This window comes from Corvus cornix, chromosome 1A (assembly GCF_000738735.6).
Source record: "Corvus cornix cornix isolate S_Up_H32 chromosome 1A, ASM73873v5, whole genome shotgun sequence".
Taxonomy (NCBI): domain Eukaryota; kingdom Metazoa; phylum Chordata; class Aves; order Passeriformes; family Corvidae; genus Corvus; species Corvus cornix.
In genome coordinates this window covers 58,302,940-58,329,853 of record NC_047057.1, presented here as the reverse complement: position 1 = coordinate 58,329,853, position 26,914 = coordinate 58,302,940, and the positions used below count along the sequence as shown (strand labels likewise).

The 26,914-nt window shown below is 42.7% G+C and overlaps 1 protein-coding gene across 3 annotated transcripts in view; it reads left to right on the top strand.

Moving 5' to 3' along the window:
- Positions 1 to 10,983: 10,983 nt before the first annotated feature.
- The window catches only part of AGK (acylglycerol kinase), a 37,464-nt gene continuing 21,533 nt past the window's right edge, over positions 10,984 to 26,914 (top strand). The window contains exons 1-5 of one of the 3 annotated variants that reach the window (XM_010410394.3): positions 10,984 to 11,075; positions 20,848 to 20,887; positions 22,647 to 22,740; positions 24,713 to 24,792; positions 26,065 to 26,140. In XM_010410394.3, coding sequence (XP_010408696.1) covers positions 11,036 to 11,075; positions 20,848 to 20,887; positions 22,647 to 22,740; positions 24,713 to 24,792; positions 26,065 to 26,140 — 330 coding nt within the window. In that variant the 5' untranslated portion in view covers positions 10,984 to 11,035. Of the gene's footprint in view, positions 11,076 to 11,530; positions 11,876 to 20,847; positions 20,888 to 22,646; positions 22,741 to 24,712; positions 24,793 to 26,064; positions 26,141 to 26,914 lie in introns of those variants that run through there. The other 2 variants (XM_039570568.1, XM_039570569.1) reach the window with 2 other exon arrangements.

The following is a 26,914-nucleotide window of genomic DNA, read 5'->3' as shown; positions in this document are numbered from 1 at the left end:
TAAAAAATGTACCTGGGCATATCTGTATTTCTGTTATATTTGCAGTAGTAGTACTGAATTATTGAGGTAAATGCAAACATGCATATTAAAACTAAAAGGGATTTTAATTATTTGCAGGAATACAAACTAGGAAGGCACTGGGCCAGCACAAAAAGGCAATGACCAGTAGCCTCTCCTGAGTCCAAACTAGATCCAGGCATCTCTCTCTGCCTTGGCCCTCTCTCACACAGCAATTTACACATGCATATAAGCCTGTATCACACCATCCCCTCATTGATTTAATGGGACCTACCGTATTTCAGAGGCTGGATTTCTTCTATGACCATTTGGCAGACCATACCAAAGAGGTCACAAACTCATCTGTGATGCTCAGGAAAAAAAAAATTCCAGGCCAGAATGAACATAAAGTAAAAGAGTAGAGTTGATAAAAACAGTGAAGTTGGCTGAGGATATTTTTGATGTACCCAGAGAGGAAGCAGTCAAATGTTTCCATCAGGTGTGCAATGTACACATAAAATGTTCCAAATATATTTTCATGCATTTGCAGATGGAAAAAACCACTTATATTCCTCAGCAGTTATTTTACCAGTGAGACAAATGATGATCTGTTGTTGGACTAGAGAGTACGGATCACAGCTAGGGACAGGAATTGTTTTGATACACGTTCAAGTGGCTCTGTGCAGGTGTAGCAGAGCTAAATATAAACTGGCACAGCTGATAGGGAAGAACAGCTTGAAAATCTACCCATTTGCACTTCATGAATGCATTTCCATTTACTCCCCTGAGCTGAGGATCAAGACCCAGATCTTTTAAATATGGATGGCTCAGAACAAATCTGTGGTTTTGCTTTGCTCAGTGCAACATCAGGAGCCACTACATGTCAAGAAGAAAGTGATGGCTTCCCAGTCCCATGCAAGCCCATTCAGGATGTCACCTGGAAGTGTCTGACATACCCAAGAGATGTTGGATCACTGTCACAGAGCTCACCCTGGCAGGGACTGGTGTTTGCCATGGGAACCCAGCAATGTTGTCTCTGCTGAGAGGTCTCCCTGCTCACAAGGGCAAGCTTCTGCAACCAGTTCTGGTCCTGACTGTGCCATTTTGTGGTAACCAGGCCACATAAAATGGCCAGACTCTAGAAGAGAACCTTGTCATTTAAAATTTTTGAGCTAATGGGGAAAAATCTATGAGAACAATCTGATCCAGAATTATCCATCACTCACAGTGAGATTCAAACTTAATTTGATTGCTATTACTGTATGTATTTTTATTGTTCTCCATTTGCTTAATGAATGTTGCAGTTGTAGTAATAAGATTATTGGTAATATGAAACAGATTTGCAGAATGATGAGAAGATGATTAGATGATACCTTGAGGGTGATTTCTGTTTAAGACACTAACTATGTCATGGAGCAAATAAACTTGATGAGGGAAGATATCAGTGGCTATTAACCTAAGATACAATTATTCCCAAATTACCAGGATACTCATTTCATTACAGTGAGATTACCAGTGACTGATGCTTGGTCCAGGCTCTCCCATCCACTCATGAGGCTGTGGGACAAAGCCTTGCCCAGGGTGTGAATAGGCAAGCAGCTATGGTTCCCCACAGCCCAGGATGTGGTGGCTGAGGTGGGACCAGCAGGACTCGCATGAACACATTGGGTTGTGAGTGCTGAGGTCCAAGGGATCAAACTGTGCCTGGCTTTCTAGATCTGTGCCTTCCATCTTGTCTAGCTCCCATTATTCATGGGTGATGGCCACAAAAGCCTGACAGCACAGCAGTGACGGGGATGCTTGGCCATCAAAGTTGTCACCTTAATGCCACGTGTTCCTTTCTAAATTGATGCTTAGTGACATTTCAGGATCAGTATTAGTGCAAGGAATGTGCTGCTTCTCGGATCTGCAAGGCTGACTGGGGACAAAGCATTCACATATCCATGAACCTGCAGATCCTGAGGCCGCCCAGCTGTCCTGGCTGAAACAACAGGCTCATCATCCCCTTCCTCCCTCCCTTCTTGGGTCTGGACGTGTTCACACAACTAACTGTGTGCTCCAGGTCACAAACTCCACTGAGTACACAGCTGCTTGTGTCCCAGTGTTTTAGTAAAGTGATGGGAACGACAGTGCACACACACAAGCAGACGCACAACTCTGCAGCTTATCCTCCACCATCTAAATCTCTTGCTTGTTTTGGTATATTTCTCTTAAGGACTTTCACAGATCCATTTTGATCCTAACTAATGAGAGTTTCTACATAATTTTAATAGCAATTCGGCTACTAACATTTTCTCTATAGTCTCTCAGTCATATCTCTGGCAATCTCTGTCTTCTGTTCAAGGTTGGACAAAACTTTGGATAGTAGGTTGGTTGTTTTTCTACATCATATCATTACACACAACATGTAATTCTAAGCTGTACCTACTGCATTTTCGCACATGTAGCTGGGAGTGGGTCTACGCCCCCAAAATGCCTGCCAGCTGTGTATCTAACTGCAAGCAGAAATTCCCAGGATGAACTAGCTTGGCAATCACAGTAGTGTGACATGGCCAATTTCAGCAGACACTGTTTTCTGTGAAAAAAACCCAAATCTCTTTATTTACTAGAACACGCCAATATCACATTTCATTGGCGTCTGTAGCACAGAAGTCATTGTTTTGCAGCTTTCAGCAAAGCTTTGCAGTACCACTAATAGTGTCCTTGGGGAAATAAATGCATAACCTAACTCTTGTGCTGTGAACCATTGGAATAGAGTCCCCTAATAAACTCCTTCAGTTTCTCAGACTCTGTATTAATATTGACACTGCACATCCATTAAACATCAGCGAGCAGCAGTGCTCCAGGTGGTTGCTGCAAGCAGCCAGATTAGGGGCAAATGTTTCCAACCTTCCCAATGAATCTTTACATATCTTCCTTGTCTCTGTGGACAGGCTCTCCCCCACCATCTCACCCGTGACATATTCATTGCACTTTTTATGTTATGTTATTTATTCAAGCATTATTTGCATTATCTACAATTTTCTGTTTGGTTTGCTTAGCTTTGTCCTGGTACTAGAAGAAACTGTGCTTTGTTCCTACAAAAATTAATGTGGTGGTTTTAACATCCTCCATTCAGTGATCCTACTAATATCCCCTCTTTGCCTCTGATTTAAGAGTATCTTCTCTAAAGATAAGAATTGCAGGGAGCGCATAGCATGATGCTAAGGGAGTTGAGATCTTTTCTGGGTCAATATTACAAATTATGCCTTGTCCAGTATATTTCCCATTTATTTTCCAGTTTTGTTCACATACTTTGTGCTTAATAAGCTTATCACTGTCCAGTCTGTTTCCATATTTACTTCCTGCTACGTGTGACTCTCCTACAAGTATCTTCCAAAAGTATTTCTGGCAAAACATATGCTTCTGTATAACAGTTAAAAAATAAATGTCTTATTTATTTCCAGTTAGGTAATTTCATCTTTGGCTGCTATGTTGTACATTTTCACTGTGTATAATTTTCATCTAAGCATGTGGTGCTGTCCTTGTTTTCATTACCCATCCTATATATTCCTTCTGTTGGTGTTCACATGTTTTTGTGAAGCAAAGTCAAGTCTGGTATTCCTTGCCTCTTTCATCATGGAATGGACATGATCCCAACTTATGTTGCCTGTTACAGTGTGCATAAATCCATACACCGTTTTACATGTTGGACATCTTGAGTCTCCTCTTTTCTATGACCTGGGATTCTCCATGCATTTGTAATGGCAGCAACCTGCCATCCTCTGCAAGGTTCGCTCTGTGAAGTGATTTCTGTCTCCTGGCAAAGCTTATCTTCTCTGTTAATTCTTAATTGTAAATCTCCTGTTAGCGATTTAACACTTCATTCTCTCACTTATGGTATTTTCTTAATTTACTTTACTCCAGGTACCTTATGGTATTCGGTATTTAAATTACTCTTCCCATCTGTTCTTAGCAAGGGAAAGCAAGAAAACAAAGCAAGCGAAGATGTCATATAAATGGAGTCAATAATGCCTGTGCATTTGGAGAGCGTGGATAACAAGTATTGGCTCGTTACTGTGGTTCAAACCACTTTCATTTAATGTAAAATACATGGCTGTTCTAATCTAGCCAAGTCCTAGAGTCTTACACTGCCCTCAGCAACATCTTATCATAGATCCTTAAAGCAGCATATTAAGTGAAAAGAATGTCTAAACAGCTTGAAAAGCAAAGCCAGTCTTTGAACTGACACTAGATCACAATGTGAAAGGAATTCAAAGAATATGCCCTGTATGCAGGGAAAGAAACAACATGGGATTTAAAAGCAATGCCCATGTCAGTCATAATTAGCATGTCAATTAACAACATGAAAATAACAAAAGCAATTTTTAAAGCCATATCACTTAGTAACTTTCTGGAAGATAAATGCAACGTGAAACTGTTCAAAACCAAACTAGCCACAGAGCTTGTTGAAATACATTTGCTGAAAATGGTACAGAGTTTGTAAAGAAAACATTTAGAAGCTCTCTAATGTCTTCCCAAACCTAGGGAAGCAGTATATATGACAGGATCTGTAACTCCAACAACTTTTTCTCACAGGAAAAGTAAAATGATTACCTTTAAATAGTTGAAAGCTATGAGACAATGAAAAGGCAGAATATCAGATTTTATTCTAATTTACTTAAAGAAAAGAAAGAGACAAAATACAATTACGTGTTCATCAACACCTGAAGACATTAAGACCTCTACTTCACAGCCTGATGAAAAGGCTAGTTACAATTTGTGAGCAAAGGTCCTTGTCAGTATTAGATGCAGAATGTATCTTTTGGCAGGGACTGAACTAGACCAATTTATAGTAACTCAGTGGGATTGATTATACTTTTTCTAAGTGGTCGTATTTTGCACTCCAGTATCCAAGACAAATTAATCTTCCACCTTCTACAGCAGCAAAGGTATTTGGTTGGTGGAGAGGAATGGGAGTGGTTCATCATTACAGTGATGGATTTTCTCAGCCTGCCTTTGCCTGCTACTCCTTCTGTTGATCCCCAAACTCCACCTAAGGACAAGGATAAAACAAGTCGTTATCACAGAGCATTGCCACTGACTTTGGAAGGAGTGAAACTTTGAGCAAACACAGTAATGTGCTGGGTATGTGATCTAAGATGCCAGCCAGATGTGTTCAGTGGGCCATGGTGATGCACACAATTGAGTCAAAAGAAAATGAAAATAGACGCATTTAATAGAAAACCAACAGGGAATCTCTTTCCTTCAAACTGTGGCTGTTGCTCTTTGATTACAATTGCCCAAGGCCCCACTCCATCTGGTCCATAGATTAGGATGTCACTGCCTCAGTGAAAAATGAACCATTGCTACAGATATATTAGTAGTTTTCAGGAGCTCTTCTGAATACAAGATCATCTGGCTATGGGATATTACCAGGATGGTATATAGCAGCAGCTGGATTTTTGTGTAGGGAGTATCTCAGTGTGAATATAGGTAACTAGTATGTAACATTTCTGGATGCACTGAAATCAAGGAACAGTGTAAAAGCCTTAGTTTCCTACCCTCTCTCTCATCCAGCTGTACAACGGGGATAAAAGGAGAGAATATGACTTATTTCTTTTGTTAAACAATGAGCATTAATCTCTGCCAAAAGCTAAATGCCTGAGTGAGGAGTCTCATGGGTTATATCCCTATCCCTCACTCAGATTCAGTGTGCAGAAGTGACAATACCTGCCTGCAGATGTAAGGCCAGGAGAGGTTTGGTGTTGCCAGCCTGCTGGGTGGCAGCTACATCCCTTCCAAACAGCCGCTGTTTAGAGGGAAATGCACATTCTGCAAGCAGGCCTGCACTGTGCATGCGGGCTCTCTCCTTCCCTCCCTCTACCCTACTGTTTTCTGTGCATTCCTCTAATATGTAGCAGTACCATAGTAACAGCATGAGCTCAGAGAGGAGAGACCTTAGCCTCAGTCTGCAGGACTTTCTTAAGGGTAGGAACATGTACCAGCAACAAAACTGATGTCTTTGATGTAGCTCTTGCTTAGACCGTCACTGAGAAGCAGAGTGTAGAATTAGCACAGGAGCTGCTAGATGTTTCTGTGCAGGGCCCTGTGCTGCTGGGTGAATGGGTAGGTCCCAGTCCCAGGGCCCTGGGCTTATTCCTCCATTTGGAGCAGACCATGAGGAGATCTAACTACGCTCAAAGCTTAGGGTCCAGGCCTGCTCACGCTAATGCCTCAGTGGCACCTGCATTTACTGAATCCAAATGGTTTGGGAGTGAGTGTAGAGCATTCTGAAATGTGTCTCTGATAAAGGAACAAGTTCCTGACAAGATTGCCACAGAGCAACTTAATGGATTTCTGCTGCTGTTCAAAAGCTGTGAATATCTCTATTCATTCCCTTGGAGAAAAGGTTAATAAACTCAGAGAATCAGGGAATATTTCTGTGTAATAGCTCAGATGTGGGAAGAGGGGGCAGGGTGCAAAAGTGGTTGGTTTTGCCATATAAATATGCTAGGCCTGCTCCTGAATTTCTTTCTAGAGGGGGTGAAGCTCAGGTCGAGTTCTGCTTACAGACAAGACAAGGAAGAGCAAGGAGGGGGAAGAAAGGAGAGATTATTCTTGTGCAGAGCTTCTCTGAGTTACCCAACCAAAAACCCTGCCAGTGTGATTCAGTTCTTTCTCCAAACCAGTGGAGCAGGCACTGACTGCAGACATGACTGCCCCAGGGAATCACACCTCCAGGCAGAGCTGGAAATGAGGGCAAGAGAATCCATCATGAACTTTCTCTGCTCTCACAGGCAGGAACTTTCTCTGATTAGCTTCAGTGGCTGCAGTGCTTCTCTCTCTTACATAAATCATTGGCCAGGGTAGAACGGAGTGGGACGTGGGATACATGGTGGAAGAGAAGCTTCAGGCCCTAAACACAAAACCAGGAGAAAAGAAACAGAGAGACACAGACTGGGAAGCTCACCAGAGATTTCAGCTAGCCCAGGGACCCTCCTGGACAGGAAGGGAAAGAGTTCTGTCTGCAGCCAAGCCTATGCCCGTGGCTTGTGCTAAAGAAAAGTCAGAGGTGGATGTGCCTGAAAGGTTGGAGCACCCATCCCATGGCCTGATCTGGAGAGATACTCAGTCACTCCTGCTCACATCCACCAAGGAAAGGGCTCTCCCTCACTTTAAATCACGCTTGGTGTTCGGGTGTTGTAGAATTAAAACAAAGCAAATTATAATCTCCCTTGCTGTGTGAGAGACATGGAAAGATTTAGATTCTGTTTTTCTCCTCTTCAGCTGCACAAAAGCCTGAAGGTTGTGTGAGGACGCTCTTCCCTGTCACTCTGGCCACAGGGATATTAATCACGTAAAAACGGGGGGACGTGGGCAGACTCTAACAGACAACGCTGCCTCGGTCTGGCAGGAACATGGACTTGCATCGCTGTGGTAAACACACAGCTCCTGCAGAGCAATAAATTTGGTCTCTTTGCAAACAAGTAGCTATTTGCATTTTACTTGTAAGAAAGCACCTGAAGAGACAGAATCACCATGATGGTACGGGATGTGCTGACAGCACTGCTGTTCCATACTCCCAGACTGTGGATAGATGAGTCTCAAATGCCGGAATAACCAGCAGCTGAGGGGTCCCAATTCTCCATTGCTGTAAGGATGACAGAAGAACTACACTGGACTGGGGAGGTCCCTATTTTTATGCAAACATAGGCACAGATTGTGCTGGACAGAAATGGAGACTAACTAAATGATTATCTGTCCTTACCAATTGCAGGGCATTGCCAAGCAGTAGACAAAAACCTCTCTCCTGTTCCCTTTACATTCTGTGGCTGATCACTGAGATGACTGAGGACGTGACTTTTCCAAAGTTACAAATAAGTATGTGCCTGAAGCATGATCATGTATCTGAAGCTTCTCCTACTAACAGGCTTGGAAGTGATGGTAGAGACAGGATGATAAAAAATTACTCATCATAAAAGGGTCAGAAATTAGTAACCAGGATGAGGTGTTCACCTGTCTTCATACACAACTGGTGAGATAATTTTAGGTGACACGTCTCCAGTCAAGTATTAAGAGTTGCAGAGCAGCTTTTTGGATTATTCTTTTGTTTACAAAAACCACCTAGCAATCATAAGAAAACAAAATCCAATATTCCAGCCTCCTCTGAACTGTGTTATGAAAAAGAAAGCAGGAATTTTACGTGGCCTACATAATAGAGACATAATCTAGAGGATGCTCAAGATCAGTCCTTTTTCCTCTCATTTTCCATTGCACACACTCTAATACCTGCTTCTATTGATCTGACATGCAGAAAACTAGGACAGCTAAAAGAGAAGTACCTGGTACATGCAGCGGCATGGCAGGTGTGATCTACCTTGAGGGTGATCAGACAGCCACAGCCAAAAACTAGGACATACGTGTTTGCCAGGAGGAATTTCGGAATGGACGCTGCGTTCTAAGTAAAGCCAAGTAAAAAGACAAGTGCACAATCTGTTGTTGCTGTCTGCACTGTCTCTTTCTTCTAAGGGCAGCTCTCTTCAAAAAGCCCCACATCAAAAATCACCAACCCAAAATCTCAGACAGTGTCTCACAGTCCCAGTAGGGGAGATGGGATGGGACCTCTGGACCTCACCCTGTTCAGCCACCCTGCTCAAAGCAGGGTCAAGTCCCTCTGCTAAGGATGCTGAAGGCAACTAGCAATTGAGCTAAAATTTCTCACTTATACTAACTCTGATGTGTTTTTATGGTTATGAACACAGGAAAATTTCCATTCAGCCATCTTAGAAATACTCAGGGCTTTCCTACATTTAAGCATTATTTCTGACTGCTCTGAACAAGTATTAGAATACTAAAGAGGCTTTATTTTAAAAGTCCAAGCTTGTTTTGGAAACATCGTTAATGAACATAACTGTACTCAGTAGACTTGGCTGCAAAATAGGAAGTTACAGATTTTTGTAAATTATTTGTGGCACCACATGAGAATTATGAATTTGAAAAGCATTTATCAGCACAAAATCTTTTCATAAGTAAAGGAAAGAAGGATGAGAGTACTAATATCTGTGGCTATGACTGCTGTTAGCAGTTGGCCATATCACCTGAATTCTCTAAAAAAGTAGGACAAACACCGAAAGAAAAGTAGGACATTTAATCACTCCACACCTGGAACATTCAGCACTGCATCAAGTGCATGTACTCAGCACACTGAGATGCACTGGACAGATGAACCTGGAATATTTAAGTGGGAAGCAATGGCTACTGTATAAGGTTATGCCTGAAATATTCATCAGGAGAAGATAATTTAATGTTTTCATACTTTAAAAAAAAAAAAAAAATCCCATATCTTCTGCTTTACAAAATAAAGGGGAAAAAACCCCCAAAACATAGTAGGGAAACTAATTCATAGGGTTTAATCAGCTTTTCTTATCACTAACAGCAGAGTGTCTTCTGGACCATCTTCTGTGTCAACTTGATTTTTGCAGAACAGACTTTTGCATACCCAGAATCCCAAATTTGGCCTCAAGCAGCCACCTTATGTTACTACTCATATCCCATCCTGACATTCTTAAGCAGAAGGATTTGGGGAAGCTTTTTACCAAAAAAAAAACAAAAAAAGGCAAAAGCCATTTTATGGACTTTGATGTTTTTGAATTGCTAAAATGGCATTTTGTAAGAGGGAAAAAACATTCAGAAAAAAATTCTGTCCAGTGTTACATTCATTACCCTGACCTGCTGGTCCCTGCCAGAGCACATCCTTGTTCTCCTGAGTCTGCACCTGAGGTCCCTGTCAAGAGTGGTCTACAAAAGCAGCATTACTCCCTCACCTCATTTAGCCAAAAGTTCGTTAGGAATGGCCAACATCCCTCTTCCTTTCTTATAGGATGGGGTCTCTCTGAGTAACTTGGCACTTTTATGAAATCTCTGCAGCTGTTCACCCTCCCTCATGTGTCATGGGAAACCTTGGCCTGAGTTAGAATCCTAGAATATCCTGAGTTGGAAGGAACCCCCAAGGATCATCAAAGTCTGACTTCTGGCCCTACACAGGACCACCCACAAGAATCCCACTGTGTGCCTGAGAGCATTGTCCAAACATTTCTTGAACTGTCAGGCTTGGTGCTGTGACCACTTCCCTGGGGAGCCAGTTCCAGTGTACAAGCACGCCCTGGATGAGGAACCTTTTCCTGATATCCAACCTAAACCTCTCTCAGCGCAGCATCAGGCCATTCCCTTGGGTCCTGTCCCTGGTCACCCCAGAGCAGAGATCAGTGTCTGCCCCTCCTCTTCCCCTCATGAGGAAGTTGTAACTGCAATGGGGTCTCCCCTCAGTCTCCTCCAGACTGAACAGAACAAGTGACCTCAGCCACTTCTCCTACAGCTTCCCCTCAAGGTCCTTCACCATCCTCATGGTCCTCTGGACACTCTCTAATAGCTAAGTGGTTTTTTTATATTGCATCACCCAAAACTGCACACAGGATTCGAGGTGAGGCTGCCCCAGTGCAGAGCAGAGCGGGACAACTCTCCAGTTTGTCACTCTGCAGGGCCTCTTCAGCCTTCGAGGGAGTCAAGAACTCCTCCCAGTTTAGTCCTGCATCCAAGTCACAGCCAAGAATGGAGCCCTGTGGAACCCCACTAGTGACAGGTCACCACTCTGATGTCACCCCCTTCACTGTAACCCTTCGTGCCTGACCTGTGAGCCAGCTGCTCACCCATCACATGATGTGTTTATCCAGCTGCATGCTGGACATTTTGTCCAGGAGGATGCTATGAGAGACAGCATCAAAAGCTTTACTGAAATCCAAATGGATTACAGTACTGGCTTCCCTTGATCAACTGGGTGGGTTACCTTGGAAAAAATAGTTATAGACTATACTAGTTACAACTTAATGCTAGGAGAGGCTACCACCACTAAAGCTTTTTCCATGATGAGGTCAGATCTTGCCCCTTGGTTATGTTTCCACCTTCCCCTGGCAGGATGTTCATGCTGTTCATAGCTGCATGGCATCCTTGTGAGATCAGTGCTTTCCATACGTGATTGGAGACATTTCTCCAGGTTCTCATGGCCATCCTCTTGGTTGGACTTAAACTGCAAAATCCAGGTACCTTCTAGATATAATTTCTTCTAACTGACTATTCTGAAATATTTTCGGTTTGTTGTTTGTTTGTTTGTTTGTGATTTTGCTTTATTTGTGGGTTTTGTTTTGGTTTTCTTTGGGTTTTTTTTGGCTTTTTTTGGTTTTTTTTTTTGTTTTTTGGTTTTTTGTTTTTTTTTGTGTGTTTTATTTGGTTGGTTTGGGTTTGGGGTTTTTTGGGTCTGGAGTTTTCTTGGGGTTTTTTTGTTTTTTGGTTTTGGGTTTTTTTTTTTTTTTTGTGGGTTATTTTGGTTGGTTGGTTGGTTGGTTGGTCTGTTTTTTGGGTCTTTTTTTGTGGGGACGGGGGAAGCACCGTGGATATTTTTATCGATGTAGAAAAAAGACCGATTCACTTTTGTCCTCTGCTACGCTCCATCTCCATCTGCCCATGCTCCCGGCAGTGTCAGCGCTGGCAGCCAAGAGCCCATAACAATAGGTCCTCTCGGGGGCTGGAGCAAGGCAGCGAGCGCCGGGACTCTGGGAAGAGTGAAAGCTCTTTTCCTTGGGATTCGCGCTGTTTTGTTTGTTTGTTTGTGTGTTTGTGTGCAGTGCGCCGGGTGCGTGCGCGGAACGCCGGGGCCGCGGGAGCCGTTTCCAGCCGAGCCGGCCCGGGCACGGCAGCGGCGGCGCGGCCCGAGGGGCGGCCGGCGTGGCCCAAGGGGCGGCATGGCGAAAGTGCTGGCGGCCCTCAGGAACCACTGGAAGAAATCCACGTTCGGGGCCTGCCTGCTGGGCTGGGGTGGGCACTGGCTCTATGGGAAGCACTGGTAATGCTGGCTGGGGGCGGGCCGGGCCGGGCGGGAGAGATGGAGGGAGGGGGGAGCGCCTAAAACGGGGGTCGCCTCTCGGAGGGCCCCGGCAGCCAGCGGGAATCGGTCTCCCTCCTGCTTCAGCAGCTGTGGGCGTGGGAAGCTCAATGCCTTTTTATGCCTTCCCTCCTCGGCCGTGTTGTAAGACTGGGGCGGGTTCAGGCGGGAGGTTTAAACAGAGGGGATGTCTGGATGGCATGAGCCATTTTAGGGCCTCTTGGAGAGGAGGAGGTTTTCTCTTTTCTAACCTAAAAAAGAATGTCGTGAGCCATACGTGTGTGTTCAGCTTGCCTGCTTTAGCCTGTATTATAAGGATGACTGGAACCAGGCCTGCAGGATGTGCTGGGGGTGGCCCGTCCCAACGTGGGGATCCTGTGCCTGTGGGTTTTCCCACCTCCTTTTTGCTGTAGCAGAAGTCCTTGTCCCTTTCTTGAGGCTGGCACCGGCAGCGGCCTTGTGCTGTTCCTCTCTGGTGTGGTCTTCGCTGGTGTCGCCCACCCAACCGGAAGGAGCCTATCAGCTGCTCCTGCCATAAGTTACACCTGATGGTGTCATTCCCACTGCTTACCTGTGGAACAAATGTCCCTTACAGTATGCAAAATCCTATTTAAAGAAAAAAACAAAACCTGGGTTTATATGTTAATACTTGTCCTTCAAGATTATGGTTAATGCATATTACTAAAATGCAACTGTAGCCAGATTATTTTTAAAAACTGTTACTTTTGGTTCTGCTGTTTACTGTCACTGTCTTAATGGTTTTTTAATTGTTTAGTCAGGTTTTTTAACAGTGTTTTTTTCTGCTTACATTGAAATGCTGCTAGAGTCTCAGTGGGAAAGTTAGGAAAATAAATCTGCTTATGTTGTTTTTGTACTCTCTTTCTTCAGATCCTTTTGCCTAGGGACTTTGGCATTAAATCAGTCTTTGTTTTGCATAGTACATCTACTTTAGTTGCTTGCTTCTTACCTGAAGCACTGAGGTTCAGCTGACTTTCAGAGAAGGGCTTGGGGATCCTGGTGGACAACAGGCTGCCCCTGAGCCATCAGTGAGCCCTTGTGGCCAAGAAGGGCAGTGGAATCCTGGGGGGCATTAGGAAGAGCATTGCCAGCAGGTCGAGGGAGGGGATCTTGCACCTCTACTCAGCCCTGGTGAGGCACGTCTGGAGTGCTGTGTCCAGTTCTGGGCTCTCAGGACAAGAGAGACACAGAGCTCCTGGAGTGGGGCCAGCAGAGGGTGGCAAAGATGACGTAGGGACTGGCTTGGGGAGCTGGGCCTGTTCAGCCTTGAGAAAAGATGACTGAGAGGGGGCTTCATTAATATTTATCAGTATCTGAAGGGAGGGAGGGTGTCAAGAGGATGGGTCCAGGCTCTGTTCGGTGGTGCCAGGGAATAGGACAAGAGGCAATGGGCACAAACGGGTGCTCTGGAAGTTCCACCTGAAACTGAGGAAGAACTTTTTTACTGTGCAAGTGACAGGGCACTGGAACAGACTGCACTGAGAGGATGTGGAGTCTCCCTTACTGGAGATATTCTAGAACCATCTGGATACAGTCCTGTACAATATACTCTGGGAAAACCCTGCAGGTTAGAGCAGGGAGGTTGGACCAGGTGAACCACAGTGGTCCCTTCCAGTCTTACCCATTCTGTGATTCTGTGACTGCAGGGCAAGCAACAAAAAACTCTCCCTCCAAATTTTTTTCCTTGAAAATACTGATTCCATGTTGGGGTTTTTTGACGCTTCCATATAGTGTCAGTGAACTTGCATTCAGCTTTGTCCTCTGATAAACTGAACTTGGAATTTGGATAAAATAGTAGAATGTAAATGAGTAATTATTTGAAGTTCTATCATTCCAAATACCTCTTAGCCAAAAGAATAAGCAATGTACAAAATGAGGAAGAAGAAATTGCTTGGTGGCATTCATATGAGGGGCTGGCTGGTGGGGCAGAGCAGCCTGGGACCTTCCCAGGTACCCAGCTTATGTAAGTGGCCTCTTCACTGGTCTTCTGTTGCCACAGATACTGATGACAGGAGAGGGCAAGTCAGGCCCGGGTCCTCTGGACAGCTACTGAAATAGACATTAACAAAAGACTACCTGCTCCTTGTGCATATGGAGAGTGGGCACTTGAGGAGGCCTGGGAACAGTGACAGACACAGCCAGTGTGTCCCCTTTGTGTCTTTTGTGTCTGGAAGTTCGTGCCTGTGTGCTGTTGGTTTCAGCTGTGCATTGATTTCTTGTGTGGTAACGGTGAAGTTGTGTTCAGATCACAGAGAATGTGGAGCGTGCCACAGGGGATGCAGTGGGGAATAAGGAGGAAAATATGAAAGGCAAACAACCCAAAAAGGAATCTCTGGTATCTAAATTTTAGTGCGTGGAGGTTGTTTGCCTCAAGTATAGGCGTGGTGCTTTAACCCAGGTGATGGACTGGGGAGAAAAAAATTTTTATATATCCTGTTCTCCCTTTTTATCTGTAAAGGAAAATACAGCATTTCCTTAGCAGACACTGGAAATGCAAGGTGGGAAGTCCTGTGATGACAAACAGCTCAGTGAGACTTTGATGTAGGCCATAGCTACTGCTTTCAGAGTTTTAAACCCTGTTGGGAAGCACTGACAACTGTTTAGCAATTTCTGGGCCATTCTCTGTGGGGGGTTGTTTTATCCAGGTTAGAGAAAAACAAGGAACAACAAGAGCCTGATGGTAAGAGTGTGAAAAACAATTCCAAGGTGGTCTCAACAGCCCTTTGTGATACTCTGCATGGTGAGGAGCTTACCTTGTGGCAGGTGGACAGCAGGGAATAGGTCAGGATCCCACTCTGCAGCTTGTGGGGATGGCTTTTGGTGTGTTTTTGTACATTCCCTCTTCCCAGTTTCTTTGTCTGTGTCCCAGTTGTGCTGGGGAGCAGAGGTGCCTTTTGCCCCATGCACAGACTGCTGCAGGCAGCACTGGGAGAGGTTAATGAAGGATCTGTATGGACTGTGTTGGCCCTGAGGCTTCTTCTTATCCACAGCAGGATGCTAAATTGCTATGTGTGAGCCATACCTGACTAGACTGGTATTTACCCTTTGAGAACACCTTAAAAGTGTAATGAGGTCTTGTGCTTTGGTTTCTGGCATCACAAGTTCCTGATGAAGGGCCTTGCTTTAGCACAGCATTGGTTCAGATTAGCCTCTGACTTCTTGGAAGCAGCTGAGATGTTGCTCATTTCTTTGTAGTGAAGAGAATTTTTGTTTACCATCCTGCATCCTTCTTTCCGTCCTTGTGGATTTTCTAAAATATTTCTCTTGCAAGGAGAAGATGATTTGCTTTTTTGACTTCTCAAGGTTTCTCCTTCTTTTGGATGCAGCAGCCGTGATGCCTGTATTAAGTGGAGCTTTTGTAAATAATCTGTCCTGCAGATAAATGGCAGCTCTTCTGTAGTCAGCTTCTACAAGCTCTGAAGTAGAGCTTCAGAAGAGCTCTGAAGTATTTCCTTAAAACTTTGGAGGATGCTGTATGGACAAGAAGAATGTTACCTTTTCCAGGCTTGTTCCCAGCACCTCTTCCCTGCCTGGAAATGGGCAGGGATGTCCCCTTTCTGCACCCTGAAGACTGTGCTGTGGAGCCTGATGTGGATGCCCTTGTGCTCCCTAGGGTGTAAAGGGAAGAGGGGCACTGGAACGTGATGGATCATTGCTGAGTTGGTCTAAAGGTTGTGGATGGCAATAACTGTAAAAGGTCGAGGAGCTGCTTAGTCTTGGTACTTTCTTCCTGCAGCATTTAGTTTCTGGATCAGGGTATTCGCCTTTCAGTTTGGAAGGTGTTTGTTCAAATACTGACTGATGCAAAAGTAAGGAGTTTTGGATGAGCAGGTAGAATAAAAGGAGGAAACCTTGTGCTGATTCCCCCTCCCCATATGTTATTCAGCCCTTCTAAGCATGGGATAGTACAGAAGGTATCTCTTCAACAGGGGTGTCAGTCAGGAGGTGGCAAAGGTTTTTCATGTGTGAAATGATAGGTGTTATGTCTGGTTGAACTACTGTTAACTAAAACCCTACTGTCATTCTTGCAAACAGTAATGAATCTTAAAATTCCTTTTGTTCTCATAAAAGAATAAGTTTTAAAAATCCATTGTCTTGCATTTAGGATAGCAAATACTCTTGTGGTATCTGAGAAGCAGGAGGATAACTCAGTGTTGCTACATGTGAGGTTGTCTTTAATTTCTCTGGATTGCATGAATTTATGTATTAGGCTCATTTTAATCTATAGCATATCATGCTGCAGGCACAAGGGACACTTAATTTAATATCCTGGATCAAAGCTTGGAGGGTATGCAGATTGTCAGATGTGTGCTCATACACAGTAACATACTTCTGCTTAGCATAACACAGGTGAGGTTGATCACAAATAAAGATACCAAATGATTGTTCTAAAATTTTCACTAAGTTTGGAATCCCCTCTCCCCTTTATGTCCTGGGTCACCTTTCCTGAATTGAGCTGCAGCTGTTCTTTGTATGCCCAGGTGGTGCAGTGAGTTACCAGCTCTGTCAAATCAGCAGAAATGAAATCTCCAGCACCATGGACATCAGCTTAACTGATTGTCAGATTTGACCAGATTGTTCCAGTGATGTCACTGCATAAGTGATCCTCACCATGTCAGGATGGAGACCCTGGATATTCTGCTGAGGCAGTGGACTCATCACATACTTAGTTTTACTTTCTATGTGTTAAAGTATTGACATTCTCAGTAGAAAGTGCTGGCAAAGCACCTGAGCCTTTGACTGCCTGCCAGTAATACTGAGTGGTACTGTTATCTACAATTTGAATGTTAGTCTCTGCGTGTTTGCCAGCTGATAACTCACTTTGTCACCTTTCTGCATATACTTCCTGAGTAGCTGACTTTATTTCATCAAAACTTTGTCAAAAAAACAGAGTAGAAGTTCTGAGTCTTAGGTAAAGCTGATGAAACCTAAGATTTGTCTTTCATGCCCTTCCAAGGCCAAGATGGAAGTAAATGCTAATATCCAGTAAAGAGGATTCTGTGCTCTTGCCGTATTAGAAGCAGCCAAAAAAGCTCTCTGCTAAGATAAAATCTTTTTCAGGAGTTCTGTTATAGCTCCTGAGGATTGATCCTGTGTGCACAGCTTTGGTCAAGTTTCTCCTCACAAAACTCTGTGCTTTGAAGATGGAGAGTTTTTAGGCTTCTTCATGCTTGAGTATATTTAATAGTCTTAGATTTAATGCTGATAACTCATTTCGGAATGAGATCCTGAGCTTCTTTATACATTTGTGGTGTGATCGCTTTTAGGGGAGTTGCTTTGGTTGAATCTAAGGCAGACCCTTGCTGCAGCTGAGAGCCTCAAACAGCTTCAGTTTGACTTTGTTGTCTTCTGCTTGTTGCATTCATTGCTGCCTTTGGGTGACCTTTCATCATGGGAGCTGTCCTTTCCACCCTGGCTTCTGCTGGCACTTGGGCACAGGACTCAGTCTCAGCTTGAGGAGCATCCATACTAAATTGTGTGCATCTTTGTGCTTATGTGTAAGAGTGTTAATTCCCTATTCCAGCTGAAACCGGTCAGGACAGGAGCAGTGGCCACCAGTCCTGCGCCAGGGCTGTTGCAGAGAAATCAAAACAGCCCTGCCCAGGCGAGTTGTATGGATGTTGTGCTCTCAGAGCGTTGTGTTCTGGTAGCCTGGCACGGTTGGGGCGTGGGGAGCTCTGCACAGTTGCTCTTGGGTCCTTTCTGTGTTGGTTCCATCCTTTGGTGTGAGCCTGCTCTGTTCTCCACAGAGTCTGTGCTGCAGTGGCTGCCGCCCTTGAGGCTTTACTGGGAATGTTCTGTCTGTGGGTTCAGCCTAGGACAGCCTCTTTCTTCCATACCCTGCTGCCGCTGTTTGTTCCTCTCCGTTTCCCAATTTTTTACTGCTTAAGCAAGTTGGCCCAGCTGTAAGCTGTGTGATGCTTTATTCTCACAGCAGGAAGACAGCCCTGAGTTGGCCAGCGGATGCAGCACTGCTTGTCTGTTTGGCTTTAAGGCCGAATTGTGTAGATAAGCCCTTAGGGGAAATGTAAAGTAAAAATTGATTTTTAGTTTGCGGTGGATATGGTGCAAGTCAGAAGAAATCTCTGTCCTTTAAGGCAGTGCAGCAATTTCCCTCAGCCTCCACCTGCTCGTGTTTGAGCACTGTTGAAAGGGCTTTGTTACTATCTAATAGTAGGGAATAAAGTACAAAAAACTCAACAAAATCCTATGATTATTATTTAGTCTCTTCTTCTCTGGGGGCTGGTGAGTAATCATATTTTGAGAATTTTAAGAAGTTACCTTTTTACTGGTTTTCAAATTTTTCTAGCTGTATTTATGGATTGTTATGATTTGCAGAGGACTTGCAGGCCCACTTGTGGTACTTCAGGTGAGCCACATGAGGTGAGAAAGACAACAGCTGTGATACAGGAGGAGGACTGCTGTTCTTACAGGTGCCCTGTGAGTGCACTTGTGCTGTTTTTTCTGGAGTTTGAAGCTAGTTAAGTGTTGACATAATATTTTAAGGAAATAAAAAATTTCCTGTTACCTGGCATCTTTAAACCAAACTTGGGACATCCTTAAGATAAACTCAGATGACTGTGAAATATGTTGTAGTTGAGTAAGTGGAAATCCTGTGAGTATGGCTAGGATGGTATGGGATTCTGGGTGCTGTGCTGCTGGAGAAGTGAGACAAATCACCTGGAAATTGCTGGATGGTAAATGATTCTTCTGGTCACAGAATCTAAACTTTTCCTTTGACACCAAAATGGTAAGTGTCAAAGTAGACTTCTTCTGTCTCTTTAAGTGCTTCGGTGCAGGAGAAAATCAGCATAAATGTTGACATCTAAATTGTCAAGCTTAATTTTTATGGGTAAGACTCCGCTGAGGTGAATCCTTGACAGTTGCTTTGAGGATCTTTGCAGGCTGGGAAAGAGAGTACAGTATCTTCTGCTTGCATTTGGAAAGTGTTGCTGGACTCCATTTTAAAGGCAATTAACACTGCAGCATAAAGCTGGGGCACCAGGAAAACAGACTGGCAGACAATGTGACAGAGCTTGACTTCTGAACAAAATAGCATCAATGTGAAGTAAACAGATAACATGGGTTTGGCTGGGATTTGTTCAGAAGGTTAGGACAGCAATCTCAAAGATATTTCTCAGCTGCGTGGCCATCATTTGATAGTGGGGGTTTCTTGATATCTCATAATATTTCAACTTTACGTATAGAAATTGCAGTTGTTTTCTGTTTGCTTTGGCCACACATAGTCACGGGGAGGGGGCAATGTCCCTGTGTGAGGGCTCATGCCCTCAGTGGCACAGTGTGGACTTAGCCTGTCAGGCTGTCTTGATTGAGCTGGAATTAGCTGTGACACTGCTGTCCCACAGCTTGGAGCACCAGCCTTTTCAGGGGCAGTTGTTTTAACTGGTGCACTTTCATCATATTACTGCAATCAAACCCAAGGCTGTCACTCCTGTAATACTGCAGGTGCTTAATACAAGTTATCTACTCCTTTGGTTTTAAGGAGCAAATATGACAGCATGCCTCTGAGGATTTTTTTTTTCCAGACATTCCAGTTACTTGTCATCCTGATGAGGTGTTATTCACATATTTTCTTTTTCCATGCTTGAACTCTTCCTTTGTCTTTTCATTATTACCAGGAATAAGTCTGTGGCTTTTATACCGTAGTTATTTTCTCAGAACCCAGTTTTATATCTCACATGAAGTCACCCTACTTCTCATTTTATGGCATTGCAACATCTCTTGGCGATGCCAAAAAGAGCAGGTTATGTCGTTCCAGTGACAAATAAATACTGTAAACCAGTGGAATCAAATAGATGGCACTTGGGTTTGGCCTCGCCTTGCCTTCTCTTCTGCCATTTCCATGGCAGGGTTTGGCCTGATGAGCCACACTTTGGGACAGAAGTGTGCTGTTCTCCCAGTCACTTGTTTCTGGCTGGCTGGCCTTTAATCCTTTTGGTTGGTATAGTGTTCATTTTGGTATGCTGACTGTGAGTGGGGTTTTTGGTACTTGGTATTTTGAGACATTAATATATGGTCTTGCCAGGTATTGGCAAGGGCAAGCTGAAGGATGGGGAGTGTCTGGTACCTCGAGGACAGGCAAGACTTTGGGCACTGCAGAACAGTACTCCCCATTTTGTCTGCAGGGGAAATAGGACATTTTTGGGGTTGGGGAAGAAACAGACATCTGTTCCTTGCTCAGTAGCTCTGTCTCCAGTGCTTGCCATCTATATACCCTGCTTGCCAGTAACAAGCCCAAGGATTAGTCGGGAATGTATTTCTGAAATGATGTCCGTGACATATCTAATGCTGACCATCTCTCTTCTGTTTTTAAACTTCACTTAACAAGTTGAGTGTTTTTCACCTCTCTGAGTTACTGCTTTGGGCCATGCTCAGGTGGGTGGGAGGTGCTGCTTTAACGTGTGCTTGGCTTGCAAACTGATGGAGAGGGGAGTTCACAGTTGTGATGCACAAAGGCTTAAGTCCTCTCTAAAACCCTTCTACAGTGCCAGAATGGTAAGTACCTTCAGTGTAAATACCAGGCAGCGAGAACATTGGAAAAACCCACACCTGAGCTCTGGAGTACAGTTATGTAGCAATTTAACAAATAAATCACAGTTACACAGTGTGCCAGAGTTTATGTAATCTCAGCACACTTGGCATCCTGGTCTTTGTTTTCTGCTTTTCTTTCCTCTAGAAAGAATGTTTGTATGTACATGCAGGAAAAAATATGCATGTGTGCATAAATGGGGGTGTTTTATCCTTAAAATGTTTTGGGTTGTTTTCTTTTTTTGTTTGTTTTAGTGTTGTCAAACTGTGTGTAAAAGAGGTATGTGCCTACATTTTAAAAATGAGCAAATTGTTTTAAACTTACATAATGTAATGTCTGCTCTCTTTTCTGTCTTACCTGATAGTGATAACCTGTTACGAAGAGCTGCATGCCAAGAAGCCCAGGTAATACTGTTTAAAGTAATAAAATTAGATTAAAATCTCCCTCTTATCTCGGTTGTGCAGGGCTCCTGAGATTTTCCCAGCAGGTCTTTCCTACGTGACAAGCCTTATAATGATGCCATCAGTGTTCTTTCCCTTAATGCCCAGGGGTGGACAGGGCCCTGGCCTGCAGCCGGGTACTGCCCCTTGCGTGCCCAGGCTGCTGCTGCAGGGGAGTGCAGCATTATCCTTGGGGTGATCTTAGTCACTGCTGGAGCTACCCACACCTCCATTGCTGCACATGTAATTGCTCTGTGCCTGTAAAGTTCTGGTAGGAAGATGATTTGTTGATAAGAGTGAAATCCCAGCCCCAGCAGGAGGGGTATAGTCTGGGCAGAAGCAGCCCAAACCGCTTTGTGTCAGTGCTCAGCTGCAGAGACTTTGCCCTTGTCTGTTTGACCCTGAGTGGCTTTATCAGGGATGCCAGCTGTGATGACTGTCTGACCCAGCTCTCTAGAGACCCATGTAGTGGGAACTGAATGGGGACAGCCTGGTTGCTGATCAGTGACAAGAAGGCCAGTGTTCAGGGGGAGGGAGCTGCTCTCTCAGGGTACTGACTGTTGCATTTCGTAGTTTGTGGCCTGCGTGGGCAAACAGCAGTAAACAAACTCCCATACTGTAGTATTCCCACAAAGAAACTTGTCCTTAATAAGCAGTCTTTTGGAGGTGTAAGTGCTGCTGCCCATGGATGACATCACTTCTGTAGGACTTTAAGAGTTTTTACCTCCCACAAATAAAGTTTATTCTAAACCTGCTTCTTCATGAGACATCTTTGAGATTTTGCAGGGTGTAACACTGTTCCCGTCATTTGCTACGTCCTGGGGCCCGAGTAGAAGGGTGAAAATTATTTTTCTCAGTAGAGAAGTGTTGTACACCTGAATTATCCCAATTTTAGCCTGTCTGCTGTTGAGGGAAAGACTTTCACAGCAACTTGTCTTGTGCTATGGATCTTCATGGCAGAATAGATGTAAGGGAACTCACTGCTCATGAAAGGAAAATCTTTCCCTGAAAATACTGCTTTCACAAACCATATTTGTAATTTCAGAGTCTTACGTTTTCAATATTCATTTTTACTGCATAATAACAAAGTCATAGAGGTTTTTCCTATCACAAAAAATAGCTATTAATACCGCAGTATTTGAAGCATGCTGACCAAATTAAACCAATTTTTTTAAAAGGAGCTGAGGAAGTGGTTTGTGTGTATTGTCAAAAAGGTGTGAGTGCTAAGGGAAACACTGGTACCAGCAGAGAGTTCAGTTCTGGAAATCTTGAATTTCCCATTTCTTCAATCCAGTTATTAAGTGACAGGTTCTATTCCATTATGGCTTATTCTTACAAATGAAAATACAAAAGCACTGTCAGTAGAGCTTCCTACAATTTTAGTGGTTAAAGCCTGGGAAAATACCCTGCAGAAGACTCCTGCATTATAAAGGAATGAAGCAAAAAGCCTAGTAATCAATTCTTGCTGTAATTTCCATTCTCACTGATGTGTCAGTGCCAAATAGTGCTTGAAAAAACACAGCAATACTGCATTAAGGCATTAAGTGTCTGGTATGTTCTTCAGAATAACAACAACCTAAAATTGTTTGAAAAATGCTGCTTGCTTTTATACAAGTGCAGTATATAAGTATTGGAAAAAAATAGAGGCAAACTCGCCAAAGAAGAAGTTTAGTCTGAATGGAGTGTGTGTGAAGTTCTTACCATTTTTACATTGGATTTTTAGGTTTTTGAGCCTGTTACATTATCAAATTCATGAGGGAGCTGCCTTCCTGACAAAGTATCCACTACGGAGGTATTTCCTGCAAAGGTTCCACCAGGTGTGTCTGAATTTAAATATCAGTTCACGATGACAGCCTTGGTGTGGCAAATGATTATGGAAAGATTCTATAGTAAAGAACCCATTTATCATGTTTTTGACATTTTACACCCCTATCTCTGGAATAAGTCAGTGTCAGCTGATTTGGACTTCCTTGACCAATCAGTCTTACTGATTGACCTTGCTGTTGCTGAGCTCTGGGCATGTGTTAGAGGTGCTGTTTATCTGGAAAACAATTCACTCAAGGATAGTTTTCTGTAAAAGAATGTAGTTTCTTTGCTGGTATTCATAAAGCACTATAAAAACTTTGAATAAAGGGTTATACATAGTTGTAGAATAGTGATTATCATTTTAGAAGTCCAGAGATACAATACCTGGAAGTGTGCATTTGACAAGAAAGTGAAAAAGGCATTGGCTTACCTAAATTATACCTTCATATATATATTTAATAACCATTTTTATGGTTTAACTATAAGTTGTCTTTACTTATGTTCTGCTCTGAAAGACTTCTAGAATGTTGCATTATTTTTTTTTTTATTTGCTGTCTCACAAATCAGCATTTGCTTTAGAAATGCCCCTGTATGTAACATAAGTGTCTAAGTATATTACATAAAGAAGCAATTATGTCATTACTCATAAAATCTTTATGACCCTTGTTAGATTGTTTGGAGCATGCAAATACATCACATTGTGCCCCCCAAGCAAATAATCAGTTGTTTCTAACAGCTGTAACATGCTAGAGGTACCCTATTCCCCAATTCCCACCCAACAATTGCAATATAATAAGTTGGTCTGTTTTCCAGCTGATCTTTGAGTAAAGCTTAAGAGCTATTGATTTGTTTCACTTTCTTTGAAGATTTCTTTACTCTCAGCAACTTCTCTCATCCTTTTTGTTTCTTGAAGAAGAAATCTGGATGTTTTAAGCAGCACAGCCAGCTGTACCCTTCTTTAAATTGAGGTTTCCTGAGCAAAGTTTGCAAGTGGAATTAATAATAGATTTGAACAGCTAACAACCACTAAAATGTACTGTTCTTTGTGTACAGTATCACCTTCTTCAATATAAAAATTCCTGCTAGGGAATTAACTTTCAGGGTAAAGGGGAAAAAAAAGCCAGGGACAGTTGACTGGGCCACGTTCAGCACAGTAGTCTTTGGTTCCTACTCTGTTTCTGGGGCTTCTGGATGGTGTTGCTGAATACCTTGTCTTCCTTGTATTCAAAACCAATTTGATTTGGTGTGTTAGTGAGGGTGCATTCAAAGTGACCTTCTAGAGGCTTAGAGAGTGGGATGTAACATGCCTGGAAGTTTCGCATTTCCTTGCCTCTCCTGTGCTGAACAGCTTTGGAAATAGGTACAAGGTGCAAGAGGCTTTATGGAGGAACTCTTAACTTAAAATTGAGGCACCTCGTCAGAACTGGATTAAAAGTTGAAGAGGAATTGAGTGATTTTATAGAGAGAGATTAGTTAAAAAAAAGTGTGAGGAACAGTGAACTTGCTTTTAGGTCAAGGCAGATTCTCTTGTAATTATCTTTCCTGTCTTCAAAAACTGAAGCATAGAAAATACTAAAATGAGTAGAAGAGATAGAGGAATTAGCATTCGGAAGTTGGAAAGAATGCAGAAAGAAGGTGGCAGGCAGGTGTATGGGAATTACATAAGGAAAGAAAATCAAGTAACCTTGGAGTCAAGGAGAGCTCCCTGGATCTCTGCCCATGGCAGAAAACCAGAGGTTGACAGGAACGAAATGGTGGTGGAATTGTAAAAATGAGCTAAAGAGTACTTATGACAGTGATGTGAGCTGCTGCTAAGAGTGCAGGTCTTTGAATAGGAGACCTGTACAATGGCTGAAGATGGAAGTCATTTGAGTGTCATAAGGCTTGAAAGCCCATTGACATTTGTAGAGATGCATTATTTTGAACTGTTTTAGCAGTGTGCTTAAAAGATAAACTGAGCCCTGCTCTTTTTCTCTTACTTAGGCTTTTGGCAACCAGCTGATCCCTGCCACTGTGCCATTGAAGAAAGCAACAGTGTTCCTCAACCCAGCAGCTTGCAAAGGGTAAAATTCCTCCTTTTCAGCACTCTCATTTGAGGCACTCTTTCTGCATTTTTGCTCTGCTATCCACTATAAAAGCCAGCCAGATTTTTGAGCTCATTTTTGCCTCCCTCTGATGCCAAGCTGGTGCTATGTTACTATGCCAAACTTTATTTCACCAAAAAGATTGGGATGAGAAATAGAATTAGTTGCTTGAGGTGGAAGAATGATTTCTAAACATATATATATATATATATATTCATATATATATATATATATATTTTATTTCTTTCTTTAATTCTGTCTTTTGGCCTTTGTCATTCCTTCGTATATGGAATTCCTTTGTATTCCTTCCAAACTTTTGCATGTGATATATTTCCATCTTCAAAATCTATAGAAGTAAGAGATGACCTTGATAGCTTCAAGACTTGAAGTTGGCAAGAAGTAATCTTACTTCTGTGGGAACCTGCCCTTGAAAGGGCTGTGCCCACAAACTGAGAGGCTAAATATGGGCTGGGAGCAAGACTCCTGGAAGAGGTCGGCTGCTATTTTTATGTGCTCATTAGCAGAGAAACCATAGTCTTGGATATGATGTGTGTCTCTTTCTGCTGATCAGCTTTGGAATAGCTGCATTTGTGGAGGGGCAGAGAGTTTTTACTACCAATATGAAGAGAATAATATACCTGGCATGGAAGTGCTTGGACTCACATGCTTTTGTTCAAAACACTCATGACTGGAAAACACGAAGTATTTCTACTTGTAAACAATTTATGGTTAGTGGTATAATTATTTTATTATACAATGAGAGGCATAAAATGCATCAGTCCTATAACAAAAAAGATCAGATAGAGTTTTGCTTCTAACCTGATTTAATAATATGTAATAATAAATAAGTGGGATTTTTTAAATGTTTCTGAAAACCTACATGGGCCTTCTTTGTGGTCCTTAAAGGCTGGTGCTTTGTAAGTAATTAATTTTCTAATAAATTTCTTTTTGGAGATCTTAATTTGTTTTTTCTGGGTCTTTGAAATTATTTTTGGCAAAAGCTAGATAGCATCTTTTGCATTTGTTAAAACTGCAACACAACCCTGACAACTGAGATGTGGGACTAGAAATGTAATACATTTGAACCACATGAAATCTCATCTTTCCTGACTGTCATGTTGAGTGACTGATTGTGCAGATCGAATGCTTGGTTTTAAGTAGACTTCTTCTTGCTATTCATTTGTTTCTTTCCTTTTAAATTTTTTTTTTCAGCTACCAGAGTCATTAAATAGTTCTTACTCTTATTTCTAGCAAAGCTGGGAACCTTTTTGAAAAGAACGCTGCACCAATTTTGCACTTGTCTGGCTTGGATGTAACTGTGGTTAAGGTAAGAACTGACAGGTTCTGCTACTATAGAAATAGTGACTGCTCTGCTTTCTCCTCTTGAAGAATTGAAATTCAAAGCTGTATGCATTTGAAATTCTCAGTTGTCCTGTAGACATATTATGGGAAGAAATAAATACTGAGATATTAAGATGATACCTAATCTTTTTAATTCACAGTTAGTTTACAGTGTAGTGAGATTTTAATTTTCAGCTAAAGCAGTACATATGTTGTTTGTCTGTCTAAAGCAGCCCTTCTATAATTCATGTTTGAGAGAAAATTCTAAATATGTGAGTGCTGGCTAGTGGTGTGTGCCCATTGCTGTTGAATTTGTTATTTCTGCCTAAACTTGAAGAATTCAAAAGTGAGGAATTTTGACATGCAGTTGAGCTGTTCAGATTAATTAAAAATAAGATTTTATCTGTACACTGAAATTATTTCTGTCTCTCTCCAAATAATTCAACGTTCCCATCATGAAAGCAGAACACTGAGCTCTAAATGGTATGAATTAACAAACAGATTTTCTTTGGAAAGAGAAGAACAAGGAAACATGAAGGAATTCTGATCTTTTTGCAGGTTTTTGCGGCTGTGACATGTGGATTGCTTAATAGTCAGTGTGTCCTAACAGCAAAGTACTCTAATATGCATCTTTCTGCCTTGGAATCTTTTTCACAAGGTTGAGTCTTAAAGTGCTGTTTTTATTAGTCCCTTTCTCTGATCATTAAAAATACCTAGTCCCACCCTAAGAGAAGAAATTATTTTGCAAGACTTAAAACTG